Raw genomic sequence first — 13,941 nt, forward strand, 5'->3', positions numbered from 1 at the left:
CGCAATGCTATGACATATCCAGAACAAAATGTACATTTGTTTATCCAATCAGTGTTAAAAGTCTTTGCTCAATGATAAATAAATATGCATGAAATATGGAATAAAAGTATACACACTGTATCTGCCCAGTAAACTTTGAAGACTCTGGGTGCTGTGTGTGTGTGTGTCAGTTCTTCCTGTGGCCATGCAGACCATTAATGACTGAAAGAGACCGAAAAGCATTTATTAACTAAATTCATTAATTGACTGAAATGTATTCATAAAAAAAAAAAAAAAAAAAAAAAAAAAAACATGAATACCTTGAAAATATTTTTGTTTATTTCTTACATTTTATAATTAACTTAATGAATATGAACTCAGTATTTAAAACCCTATTGGAATATGTAGACTGTAGGTGATTTAAAGGTGCCATAGAATGCATTTATACAATATTTTTAAATTGTTCTCTGATATCTACATAGAAGGTATATGGCATAGGAAAGGGCAAAAAATCTCCAGAAATGGTTTTACAGGTCCATTTACAACTCTAGGATTTGCCCCTGGAATTAAATGCTGTTATTTGGAAGCTTCATGAATATTAATGAGCTCTGCTCTGATTGGCTGTTTCACAGAGCTCAATAGCTTGCACATGGATAAAAATATATATTTAATTAGGAGCTCTAGCTCACACAAGTTGAGCTGCTCGTCAGTGATTCTCCATATCTGTAAATCATTGGCCATCATCAACGCAGTTATTTCTCCATCATGCACCATCATCAGCGCAGTCATCTTTCTGTTTGTGGTAAGTGAAATCCTATGTATAGCAATGTAACAGGCTAGTGCTAGCATTAAGCTAACCGTGTCCCTTGAGTGACTCGCCTTGTTTAACTGAGGTGCTGACGTTACCGATGATTGGGCGATGCAAATGTTGGAGGCGTAACTATTAACGATCCCGGGGAAGTTGCATAACAGACCTGTTATGTTGGAATTTACCTATTTTTCGGTGGTCTTTTGCAAATACTAGATTTATATAAGAAGGAGGAAACGATGGTGTTTGAGACTCATGGTATGTCATGTCCATGTACTGAACTGTTATTATTTAACTATGCCAAGGTAAATTCAGTTTTCCATTCTATGGCACCTTTAAAGGATGCACCTTCTAAATACACCGGTGAAAGTCATCAAACAACGGCTAACTTACAGGCATCCTCCAAACTGAAAAGGACTGCACTGACATACGATCACTATGTCAGACTTGTAAATTACTATTAAAATGGTAGTGTCAATAAAATTGATTGCAAATAGTTAAAAATTAGAAGTAGTAGTTAGCAGTCACAGCATACAAAACTTGGTTTAGACTTAGATCAGCTATAAAAATTGCAGTTATTCACTCTGTATCATCACTGCATATGTATAAGGAAGAAATGAAAATGCTCACTCAGATGAACACACCACAGAACAGATGACCATGAAATTCATGGTGGTTAGAAATGTGTCCAACTGTGGTCTAACTTGCTCTGATGTCATGCTGACATATGTCAAAAAACTCTCATGATGATGAGACTCTTGTTTTGGTTAATGTTTGAATATTACAAAATGATGTATGCAAGCCTAAGTACACAAGAGTTGCCACAAAACAAAGTTAAACACATCCTATGAACATTGTTTAATGTAGCAGATCACTCCGCTCTTGGGCCGTAGAGTTCCTGTGTCTTTAATGTCGAAAGACTGACCAGGAACCAGACTGAACTCAAATCTCTGAAGCAGTTTGGCAAGCACAACTTTTGCCTCCATCTGAATGTAGAAACACAACAGAGTGATCAAGATCACAGCAAATTTAAATAAAAGTATACATTTGTGAAAGTATCCAAAATTCAACACATAAGTCTGCGTGTTCTGAAAGTCTAAAAATCCTGAAAGAGAAAGGGAGATACAGATGTGTGTGTGTGTGTGTGTGCACTTCATCACCTGTGAAAAGACCTGCCCCAGACAGATTCGTGGACCAAGTGCAAATGGGTAGTAGCAGTAATAAGGCCTTACAGATAAGAACACAATTAAAAAACTGCAGAATTAATGTCACAATATAAAGGTGTGTTCATGTCGTATGTACATATTGTAATTACAAGAATCTGACTTGCAAAAATCGCTCACTTCTTCGTTGAACTTGTACACTAATTACAATTTTCTATTTTTTTTTAAATGCCAACAGCTTTAGCATAAAAATGTACTTAAGCAGTTATTTCATATTATTTATGTTTAATAATGCCTGTAATTGGCTTTTGTTGTATTTTATTATATTAAAACACAATAATCTGAAAAAACAAAACAAACAAACAAACAAACAAACATACATACAATACAGCAGCTAGTACACAGTTAAAAAAAACTCTTTATTTAACTGTTATTTGTTGTATTGTGGTTTTGTCTAATCATTAATCAAATTACAAAGATTGCATTAATGCAAGAATGCATGTTGCCATGAAAATGCATAATTAGGTATCTAAGGACATGAACATCTTAAAGTAGAATGTCAGAAATTATAATCTTGTAATTACCATAATTATGGCATGAATGAAGCATACTTAAATACTACAACAAAGGGTAAAATGAGACTGTGATTATGACTTACTTTGGGGCATTCACATCAAATCTCTCTGGATCAAACTTCAACGGATCTTTGAAAAACTTTTCCAGTCTTTGGGAAACATAAGAACTCAACTGTATGGAAAGATATGGAAAGTATTCAAAATACTTACATATTCATACAAAATTAGTTCCCCTTCAAGGGAACTTGCACGGTATCGAAACACTGAGGTAACATGTCTGCATGATCAAGTCTTGAAGCATGTGAAATCAGTCCAATGGAATGATGAGAGTGCGGAGTGACTTAGAGACCAGGAAGCTTAAAGGCTGGGGCACACCAAGCTGACGGTGGGCCGTCGTCAACATCGGACCATCAGCCAGTGTCTGTCGGGCTAGTTTGTTTGGTATGTTCCACACATTGGCTCTTATCAGTGCAAGTGAGAACTCTGACTGAATGCTCAGTTTAGCGAGTCAGTGCCAGAACTTAAAGCAAAAGTGATGAAAATGAGTAAGTAAATGAAGGCGGCAAAAACAGAAGACTGTTCTAATGTTACGTGATCTTTCCCAAGCATTCCAATACGTGAATATTTTCATAACAACCGCTGCTGCTGAGGTATAGTGTAATTGAGGATGTGGGGCTCGCAGATGCCTTATCTCTGCCCTCACCTGTTAAACCACAACCTTCACATCTGGGCCTGCTGTTTTTCCCAATCTCCACACTGATGTGTCGAGGTCATAGATTAAGCCATATTCAGCCCAGCTCTTCAACCCCAGTCGGTCAGACTACGCAAACATTAAGGGGTTGAATAAACAGGGATATGGGGCGATGCCTACGGTGGAGCAGACGCTTGCGAGCTATGTTTCTTCCAATACAGCATTGTCCCTTGAGGCTCCGACATTCCCCACCAAGCCATGTAGAACAACTTTGGCTCTGGTGGGTAAGGCATATATAGTGAATCTTTGGGTTACAAGTCCGACAGGATGTTTGTGACAAGGTGCGCTGGTCCTCCCCACATACATTTCTCAGATTCTCTAATTTAGACCTGGAATCGACGCTAGGCTCTCAAGTTTTTCTGCCATAGCTGCGCCTGCCATGATTCACACTAGACAAGTATTCATCAGCATAGTGTGTTGTGGGTGTTGTCGATCCCACAACTTTTCAACGCAGTGCATGTTCCCTTTAAAGGGGAACGTCTTGTGTTACAATTGTAACCATGGTTCCCCGAGAGGGAACGGGACGCATAGCCCTGTCACACTACCTGCATCTCTGTAAGTGGCTTGCTTTGACCTTTCAGAAGCTAATGCTGTTTTGTTCCAGATGGGCTTTTAAGTTTTCTGGTCTCAATGTCCATGTGTAATTGGACAGAAACCAAACATAATTTTGAAAAAAGGTAATTAGCTTTTAATTAGCTTTATTTTTATAGTTTTATAGTATATGATTTTATAGTTTTATTAATTTAATTTTTCACATGGGTGATATCCGTGACGTCTCGCCATACCTCTGGACTGATTTCAAAATTGCCACGATAGCTACATAATAAACGGACCAGCCTTATTTGGAATTTGGCAATACTCACAATAACTGCACAGCCTCCTGGGATTTTCAGACCATTTATAACCATGTCCTCATGTATCCAACGACTGGTACCTGGAGCAGTTGGGTACAGACGCAGGGTTTCCTTTAACACCTGCAGTATTGAGTCAAAGCACAAAGACCATTTAAAGTAATTGATACAAAACCATTTGTGATTGTAGCATGTAAAAGAAAAATTTTTCAGACCAACCTGAGACAAGTAAGTGAATTTTCCAAGGTCTTCATATGAAATGTCTCTTTTCTTTCCAAGGATTTCATCCACCTCTGCTTTAGCCCTGGGAAGGGAAGAAATTCAAAGCATTGTAATACAAAATGGATTAACAGGTCCACATTTACAAAAAGACTTTTACCTTTTATATATCTCAGGATGTCTCCCTAATTCCATAATTGCAAATGAGAGCTGATTGGCTGTTGTCTCTTGCCCTGCAACAAAATCAAGCGCTGTTTACAATTGCCGGGGTTTATAAACAGAAATCAAACAAAGCTGCAACTCACCAGCAATAAAGAAAGTCACAAAATTGTCCAACATCAACTCATGATCTTCTGAGTTATTAGCGTTTTCCTCATCTGCAGCAAAAAACGGAAAGAGTTAACTGTAAAACCGACTGTAAAAGGCACATATTAATATTTGTTGAGAAAAACCCACAAATTAGTATAATTCAAAGACATTCCTATGTTGTAGAAGTGACTTCAGAAGTCAATATATCGTTTTATTATTGTTTTATTTCCATATCATTAAGTCTTTAAAATGTTTTGTAATCACGTTTGTGCTTTTTTATAATTGTTGATCAATGCAAACATGTTAGATATATTCCTTTAACCATCGAGTTCAACAGTTTAACTTCTTAAAATGTGCCTTAAGACTTCTGTAATCTGTCCCTATCAGTATTATTTCAGAAACTTGTAATTGCACCTGATTTGCTCCACAGTAATGTCTTTACCAGACTCGTTGCAAACAGTTAACCCTTTTCTGTTCTTTCTTTTGTAACATTAACATTAAATGTCTTTGTCATCACTTTTGATCAATTCAAAGCATCCTTGCGAAATAAAAGTATTAATTTCTACAATTTTGGTACAGTGTATAATGTTTCAAAAGCTTTTTATTTCATATATAAATATTCATAAATCTTTGGATCTTTCTATTCTTAAAGAATCCTGAAAAAATGTACTCAACCATTATATTGATGCTGTAAATGTAGCCTTTATATATATATCATAATATATATTATATTTTAAAATATATTCAAATAGAAAGCAGTTATTTTGAATAGTTAAATCATTTCACAATATTACTGATTTTGCTTCTGCTCATCAAGCAAAACGCTGTATAAGACTGATCTTTAGTCATCAGAAGTTTTTTTTTTTTCAGATTTTGTTGTGGCACAACCAGATTTTAATTTTAATTAGCTTTTAATTAGCTTTATTTTTTATAGTTTTATAGTATAAGATTTTATAGATTTATTAGTTTAATTTTTCACATGGGTGATACATGTGTATTTTCATTTGTGCATTTGTGCACCTATAGCTGAATATGTTTTATAATCAATAGAGAACCTACCATTTTAATAAATGCATTATTAGAAAAAAAATGCAGTGTTTCATTTTGCAGTAAAGTTTAACTGTTTGGTTAAGATAACCTGTTTAGATGACTGTCTAACATGTTTCGAGAGCAATTACATTACATTAGAGAAAAGTGAGAAAAACTAATTTTCACCAAAATTTACAAATGGGAAAAGGGAAAATACTCCTAACCATTTAATATCTTAGCCATTTGTGAGCCCCATACCAGCCGTTTTGAGGATTTGTGTTAGAATGTCTTTGGGAACGTCTTCTCCATTTTCTATTGCTGTCTTCCTTTTTTGTATCCATTTCTCTCCCGTTTTACGCAGGAGTTCAGCTGCATCTTTAGTCTGTTGTATAGTCTTCCAATTCTTTGGAAAAAGCTGAGGCCCCGCAAATTAAAACACACACACAAAATTATTCATTAGCATTAACCCTACTAATTTAGGGTGACATAAGAATCTATGGATAAATTCTCTTACTTTAAAAAATGGGTCTCTGAGATAGAACACCATGCCCTTTAAACACTGTTCTACTGCCTTCTGGAATGGGCTGTCAGTTTGCTTGATCAAATTTAGATCAACACCAAAAGCTGCCTGTGGATGAAAACATGACTACTAAGTATTGATCAACAGCTAATTTCAACTTCCATTAATTAGCCCTTCATTTGAATGAGCAGGAAGAAGTTTGAAACCTTGCAAATGACATCAAGTGTGACACAGTTGACCAGGTCATGCATGATGGCAGGTGTTTTTGTGTCAGCTATTTCCTCCAGCTTGTCCATTAGGCGATCAGACATCTCGTTAAAAGTGCCCATCAAGCTTCGTAAGTATCTGACGGATAAGACAGCATCAGTTGAGGAGCATCTCTGTCTCATTCAGTATATTAGGGGGGCAGTCTTTGCCTAATGGTTAGAGAGCCTGACCTTCCACGCCATGACTGAGGTAAGACTCTTGAGCAAGGCACCGAACCCCCAACTGCTCCCCAGGCACCGCAGCAATATGGCTGCCCACTGCTCTGGGTGTGTGTTTACGGTGTGTGTGTGTGTGTGTGTTCACTACTGTGTGTGTTCACTTGGATGGGTTAAATGCAGAGCACATATTCCTTGTATGGGTCACCATACTTGGCCACACGTCATGTCACTTTCTTTCACTTTCATATTAGAGATGTTCTGTACTTGACTCACGTGCTGCTAAATGCTGGATCCATGATGCGACGCTGCCTGTACCAGACGTCATGGTTGATAGCGGTCACTAACCCGTTTCCAAGGAACCTGAGAAGATTGATTCAGACTCTCACACCACTGGCAAAGCAAATCCCATAAAAAAATGCAAATGCACACACATGCACACACATGCGCGCACACACACACACACACACACACACACACACACACACACACACACACACACACACACACACACACACACACAGAAATAAGCAGAAAAATGCAAAACCTGATATTTATCCAATCAAAAAAAATCTAAACCTTGCCAAAATTTATCTTTTAGAATGTCTGAATATATTTCTAAATGCAAAGCCTAATAAAATGAAGAAACAATAAAAAGAAAAAAAAAAACAATAGGAATCCCAAAGCCCCTGTATATATGTATATAGGGAGATACAGGAGTTTACATGGCATTACACAAGTTTTTATTTTTTATGCCACTAGATGGTGCAATTTTCACTTTAAAAAATGGATTTTAAATGCTTTTACTCTATTTTAATGTGAAATGTTGTATTTATTGAAAAATAATAAATACATAATTAATTAAAAAATATAATATAAAATATAAATCTACTGGGAAAAAATTTCTCATTAAAACTGTATAAATATTGCATAGATTCATAAAAAATGCTCAAAATTCTAAATAATAATTACAAAATATTACTGAACAAAAATATATTTAATTGATTTTCCTGAAGAAAAAAAAAAGTTACTTTTTAAGGCTTCGGTCACTTTTGACCGCGAGGGAGCCAAGTGTGACCCCTTAATGAGGAGGCCCAGAGGGTTAAGCCGCATTAAACCAAAACCAATGTGCATTAAGGTGCAGTTACACTGGATTTTGAGCATGCAAAACTTCTTTGAATGGCCGTGACATGACATCAAGGTCTGCTGCATCTTTTTTAAAACATCAACTTCAACATAACAAATAATAAAATAAAAATACAAAGCCTACAAATATATAATCTATTCCACGTTCAATACTGCAAACCTGCAGATTTAAAGTTTGTGTTTTTTTGTTATTCAGTTTAAGTTACACTGTGTTTTTTTTACTTGCTTTAGTTAAATGTCTACATGTTGTGATAAAAATTTGCAGCTCAGACTATACCAAACGTGAAATTCACATTTTAATTGATTGACAGCCCTACTATATAAACAGTCTATCCAATATTTGTGTAGACTCAACTAATGTCAAATTGATTAATTCACTTGGTTCATTTCTATAAAAAGACAAATAAATCCTAAAAATAGGCATATTGCTTTATAAAATGTGCAGAGACCCATGAATAGAGCAACATATTATCACTTACTTTACATGTATTAGTTTCCATTATTTACATATCTTATTTTATGTCTTTATTTTCTTATAGATTTTCATCACAACACAGATTATAACTGAAGACTCCATGAAATGGTTGGATGACTTTTTTTATTTTCAAGAAGACACACCTCCCCTCCAGTAATTGTGGTAATGTGTCTTAGTGTTGTCACATGTCTCCTTATGTTTCCTGTCTTTTGCCTTGTGTTTGCACTGTTGAGATTTGGTTTCTCCCTCTGTCTCCCCCTATCAGTTTGTATGATTTGGTTTAGTCCTGTGATTAGTCCTTGTTAAGTCATTATCTGTTTCACCTGTGTGTCTTGATTAGTTTGCTTTATAAGTCAGTCTTTGAGTTCAGTCCTTTGTCGGTCATTTAATGTCAATGCTCCTTAATGTTCCTGGATGTTTTTGATGTCTAATGTGTTCAGTGTGTTTGGAAATCCCCTGTCTCTTCCTTGGAAATCAAGATTAAAAGTATTCGTTATTTGACTTTGACTTTGGCCTCGTCAATCCAGCACCGGCTGTTACAGAATGACCGACCAAAACTGCAGTGCTGACGAACGCCTGTGGAACTTGAGGCAGAGCGGTCGGGAGTTGGAGCGGTATGTGGAGGATTTTATTGAGCTTTATCATCGGGTGAGCTTACCCGACCCCTCTATTGGCATTGTGTTTCTGTTGGGGTTGGACAAGGATGTTATTCGTTGTAATCTCTCTGTCCATGATGTCCCGTTTTTCGAGTTGGTTAGCATAATTCTCTATTTAAACGGCTCCAACTTTAAGAGGGAGCCAATAGAGTATTCCTGTCCTATCCAACGTCCAACTCCCTCAGAAGCACAATGCCTCGCACCAGCTCACCCAACGCCAATAGCCTCTACATACCGGTCCAACAGTTCAGACCGCCTGCCTCGCCCTGTTATTCCTGTCAAGATGGCCACAGTCCCTGATTCCCCGGCCAAGATGGCCGCAGTCCCTGATTCCCAGGCCAAGATGGTCGACAGAATGGACGATGTTGAAGAGGACTTGATTGACTGGTTTGGAGAGATTGTTCTGCCCAGCCGTCCTGAGTTCCCGCTGGTTCCGCCCAGCCGTCCTGAGTTCCCGCTAGTTCCGCCCAGTCGTCCAGAATCCCCGCTGGTTCCGCCCAGCCTTCCTGACCCTCCAGTGACCGCGCCGCCAGAGCGCCCTCCAGTGACCGCGCCGCCAGAGCGCCCTCCAGTGACCGCGCCGCCAGAGCGCCCTCCAGTGACCGCGCCGCCAGAGCGCCCTCCAGTGACCGCGCCGCCAGAGCGCCCTCCAGTGACCGCGCCGCCAGAGCGCCCTCCAGTGACCGCGCCGCCAGAGCGCCCTCCAGTGACCGCGCCGCCAGAGCGCCCTCCTGTGACCGCTCGCCCAGAGCTAGCTCCTGCAGTGTCTCCGCTGGAGACGCCCAGCCCTCCTGAATCTCCGCTGGGGTCGTCCAGCCGTCCAGAGCCCGCTCCTCAAGAGCGCCGTCCAGAGCCCGCTCCTCAAGAGCGCCGTCCAGAGCCCGCTCCTCAAGAGCGCCGTCCAGAGCCCGCTCCTCAAGAGCGCCGTCCAGAGCCCGCTCCTCAAGAGCGCCGTCCAGAGCCCGCTCCTCAAGAGCGCCGTCCAGAGCCCGCTCCTCAAGAGCGCCGTCCAGAGCCCGCTCCTCAAGAGCGCCGTCCAGAGCCCGCTCCTCAAGAGCGCCGTCCAGAGCCCGCTCCTCAAGAGCGCCGTCCAGAGCCCGCTCCTCAAGAGCGCCGTCCAGAGCCCGCTCCTCAAGAGCGCCGTCCAGAGCCCGCTCCTCAAGAGCGCCGTCCAGAGCCCGCTCCTCAAGAGCGCCGTCCAGAGCCCGCTCCTCAAGAGCGCCGTCCAGAGCCCGCTCCTCAAGAGCGCCGTCCAGAGCCCGCTCCTCAAGAGCGCCGTCCAGAGCCCGCTCCTCAAGAGCGCCGTCCAGAGTCTTCGCTGGTCCCGTCCAGCCTTCTAGAGACTTCGCTGGTCCCGTCCAGCCGTCCAGAACCTTCGCTGGTCACGTCCAGTCCTCCAGAGCCTTCGCTGGTCACGTCCAGTCCTCCAGAGCCTTCGCTGGTCCCGTCCAGCCGTCCAGAGCCTTCGCTGGTCCCATCCTGCTATCCAGAGTCTCAGCTGGTCTCGTCCAGCCTTCCAGAGCCTCCGCTGGCCCAGCCGAGCCTTCCTGATCCTCCGCTGGTCCTGTCCAGCCTTCCTGAACCCCCACTGGTTACGCCCAGCCTTCCTGATCCTCCGCTGGCCCAGCCCAACTTTCCAGAGCCTCCGCTGGTCCTGTCCAGCCTTACAGAGCCCACTCTGTCAAACGGTCCTGCCAAACCCCTGAATTCCCCAAAGAAAATTTTGGGGGGGCGCTATATACCCCTAGCCAACGTGGCCGAGGACGGAGGCCAAGGCCACGGGGGCTGCCCAGCCATGGCCACCTGAACTGCCTGCCCGGCCATGGTCTCCTGATCCACCATGGCCACCCGGACTGCCTGTGCGGCCATGGCCTCCTGACCCACCATGGCCACCCGAACTGCCTGTGCGGCCGTGGCCACCTGACCCTCCATGGCCACCCGAACTGCCTGTGCGGCCGTGGCCACCTGACCCTCCATGGCCACCCGAACTGCCTGTGCGCCCGTGGCCGCCTGACCCGCCATGGTCACTTGAACTGCCTGTCCGGCCGTGGCCGCCTGACCCGCCATGGCCATTCGAACTGCCTATCCGGCCGTGGCCGCCTGACCCGCCATGGCCACTCGAACTGCTTGTCCGGCCGTGGCCGCCTGACCCGCCACGGCTTCCTGTTCCGCCCTGGAGGCCTCCTCAACCCAGCAAGGTCCTGCCCCGTAACGGCCTCCAGGGCGCCCGCCCCCCCTCCCTGGTGTTTCTATCACGGCGCGAGACGCGCCTACCGGGAGGGGGAGATAATGTCACATGTCTCCTTATGTTTCCTGTCTTTTGCCTTGTGTTTGCACTGTTGAGATTTGGTTTCTCCCTCTGTCTCCCCCTATCAGTTTGTATGATTTGGTTTAGTCCTTGTTAAGTCATTATCTGTTTCACCTGTGTGTCTTGATTAGTTTGCTTTATAAGTCAGTCTTTGAGTTCAGTCCTTTGTCGGTCATTTAACGTCAATGCTCCTTAATGTTCCTGGATGTTTTTGATGTCTAATGTGTTCAGTGTGTTTGGAAATCCCCTGTCTCTTCCTTGGAAATCAAGATTAAAAGTATTCGTTATTTGACTTTGACTTTCGCCTCGTCAATCCAGCACCGGCTGTTACAAGTGTAGCCCACTGCTATCAATGTACTGATAATGACAGTAGACTACACCTAGCAATAGCTAGGACATATCCAGAACAAATTAAAGCTTACCTTTTCCCAAACAAGTTAAAGAGGCGTTTGTAGACAAAGGGATCTTTGAGATACTTAGGTGACATCAGGAGTGTCTACAATAACAGGGCACAGAATTGTATTTATTAGACTGCGTGGCATCTGACTATGAACATTAATACAATTTTAAATATTTACCTTTGTAGCCTCAGGGCAATGGACTTTGATCACAACATAATGAAAACTGTTCAGCCTGTAGACAGGGCCGTATTTTTCTGCCCTTAAAAACAAGAACACGGTCACATTGCTGAGAATGCATCTATATAACTGTATCTGAATAAGGACATAAGTGAAACAACAGTATGGTTTTATTATAGTTCAATAAATGTAATACATTCAATAAATGCATATTTGGATATATTTTAGATTTTTTGTTAAATGTCAGAAGTGGAAACCACTTTCTCAAAAGCACACATGCTAGGCGATATTTTGATATTTGTATATAATGTGACATTAGATTTTTTTGAAGTATTTCTTTTAAGAGTCCAGATACCAGGTACAAATATAGTCTGTACAGTATAAAAACCATTACGACTATGGAACGTCCCTATTAAACATGTAACCCTTACGAAAAATAATGCTATTAGTATACTTCTTTTAAACTAAAAATATGAAAGTATACTTTCAGTCTACTTTTTATGTGCTTCTTACAAATGTGCTTTATATACTTCTTACACTTACAAGTCTAAATATATTTGAGCTATACTTTTTCTCTGAAAATCTGTGATCATTGTTATGCTATTACACATCTTCTGTACAGAATTTCCAAAACACAAGTGAAGAAGAAAGCAAAACAACAGATGCTTACACGTGTGATTTAACACAATTGTCAGACAAAAAAAAAAAAACCATCAAAACCATAGACATGTAAAACTGTGTAACGTTATGGAATAAAATGTCAACCCATGAAGAGGTAATAATGACTGTCAAGGGTGTTAATTGACATCTACGTTTTGATTAACATGAGTAGTCTTTTTTTAGCTTTTTGTTCAAAATGTTGTTTATTTATTTTTATTTATGAAACTTACATTCAAGTGTTTATAAAAAAAAAATCCATGAAGCTAGAATAAAATGTTTTTATTTACAAGCAGATATCCTTTTCTTTCTTTTTATGTTTTGTATGTTCAGCTATTTATATAACAAAATATATACAATTAATTCCTAAACAGGATCATACTTAAAGTATGATGTAAAGTTCACTTAAAGAAAACTTACGAGTATACCTGCAGTAAAAGCTAGTAGTTTACTGAGAGTATACTTCAAAGTGTACTAAAAATGCATTAAAAGTATTTAATTAGTAAATTATCTTATAGTACCTATAAGTTCACTCACTTTTTTTACATGAAAGTATAATTTTATATACTAGAAAGTGGGCCAATTTAGTTCCAAGGAGAATTGAAATAGTACACTTAAAAGTATACTAGTACACTGATATTTGATATATACCTGATATCTGGTATTTTTATAATTACTACATACTTAAACATATACTTGAACCTTACTTACATAGCTATATAATAAAATAATAAAATATACTTGAAGTATACTACTTCTTTTTGGTAAGGTAACCCAACCCTTTGTGTGTGTGTGTGTGTGTGTGTGTGTGTGTGTGTGTGTGTGTGTGTGCGTGTGTGTGTGTGTGTGTGTGTGTGTGTGTGTGTGTGTGTGTGTGTGTGTGTGTGTGTGTATGACCTATGCAGTATCACTGCATGTGATATGATAACGCACTGTCACGTATCAGTAGCATTATTCTGTAGGTGAAAGGCAAATCAACACGTCATTAGACAAGAAAGACAAAATAAAAAACAAGACAAGACAAATAAACAAATAAATAACAAATTGCAACTATTCTGATGGGTTTCTGCAAAATTGTTTTGCTCTTACCACTGAAGAAATAAGTCCTGTATGAAGTTATCCGATTTCGTCGCTCTGGCAAAAGTTGGTGAATGTCCCAGCAGAAAACTGTCAGGATATTCGTTTTCATGTTAGTTTATCTCAGTTTTAATCATAATAACATAGTATTATTGCAATATATGTTATGTAGTTGTATCAAACACATTCGTAAAGGGAACTAATTTTTAAAGTTTCTTACCTGTCTCTTGGAGGTCCAGGTATATGGTCATATTTCTGATGAATATGATGAACATACAAACAATATGCAAAAAATGCACAGAAAACAGTGGTAAGCAGGTAAAACATCATATATGACACCCATTCTGGAATCATGATGGTGCTGTACAGTAGCTCACTGTATCTGCCTTACTGCTATGAAAATATCTGACGCTTTCAA

The 13,941-nt window shown here is 40.3% G+C and overlaps 1 protein-coding gene across 1 annotated transcript; it reads right to left on the minus strand.

Moving 5' to 3' along the window:
• Positions 1–296: 296 nt before the first annotated feature.
• Positions 297–13,941, minus strand: LOC141348931 (cholesterol 24-hydroxylase-like). Its single transcript, XM_073853247.1, has 15 exons — positions 13,744–13,941; positions 13,536–13,613; positions 11,790–11,871; positions 11,634–11,707; positions 6,903–6,989; positions 6,411–6,549; positions 6,199–6,312; positions 5,943–6,099; positions 4,652–4,723; positions 4,507–4,579; positions 4,347–4,431; positions 4,140–4,250; positions 2,609–2,697; positions 1,948–2,014; positions 297–1,773 (listed from the first exon to the last, which is right to left on the minus strand). The coding sequence occupies exons 1-15, from the start codon at positions 13,875–13,877 to the stop codon at positions 1,633–1,635; spliced, it is 1,503 nt and encodes a 500-aa protein (XP_073709348.1). The 5' UTR covers positions 13,878–13,941; the 3' UTR covers positions 297–1,632.

This window comes from Garra rufa, chromosome 13 (genome assembly GCF_049309525.1).
Source record: "Garra rufa chromosome 13, GarRuf1.0, whole genome shotgun sequence".
Classification (NCBI taxonomy): domain Eukaryota; kingdom Metazoa; phylum Chordata; class Actinopteri; order Cypriniformes; family Cyprinidae; genus Garra; species Garra rufa.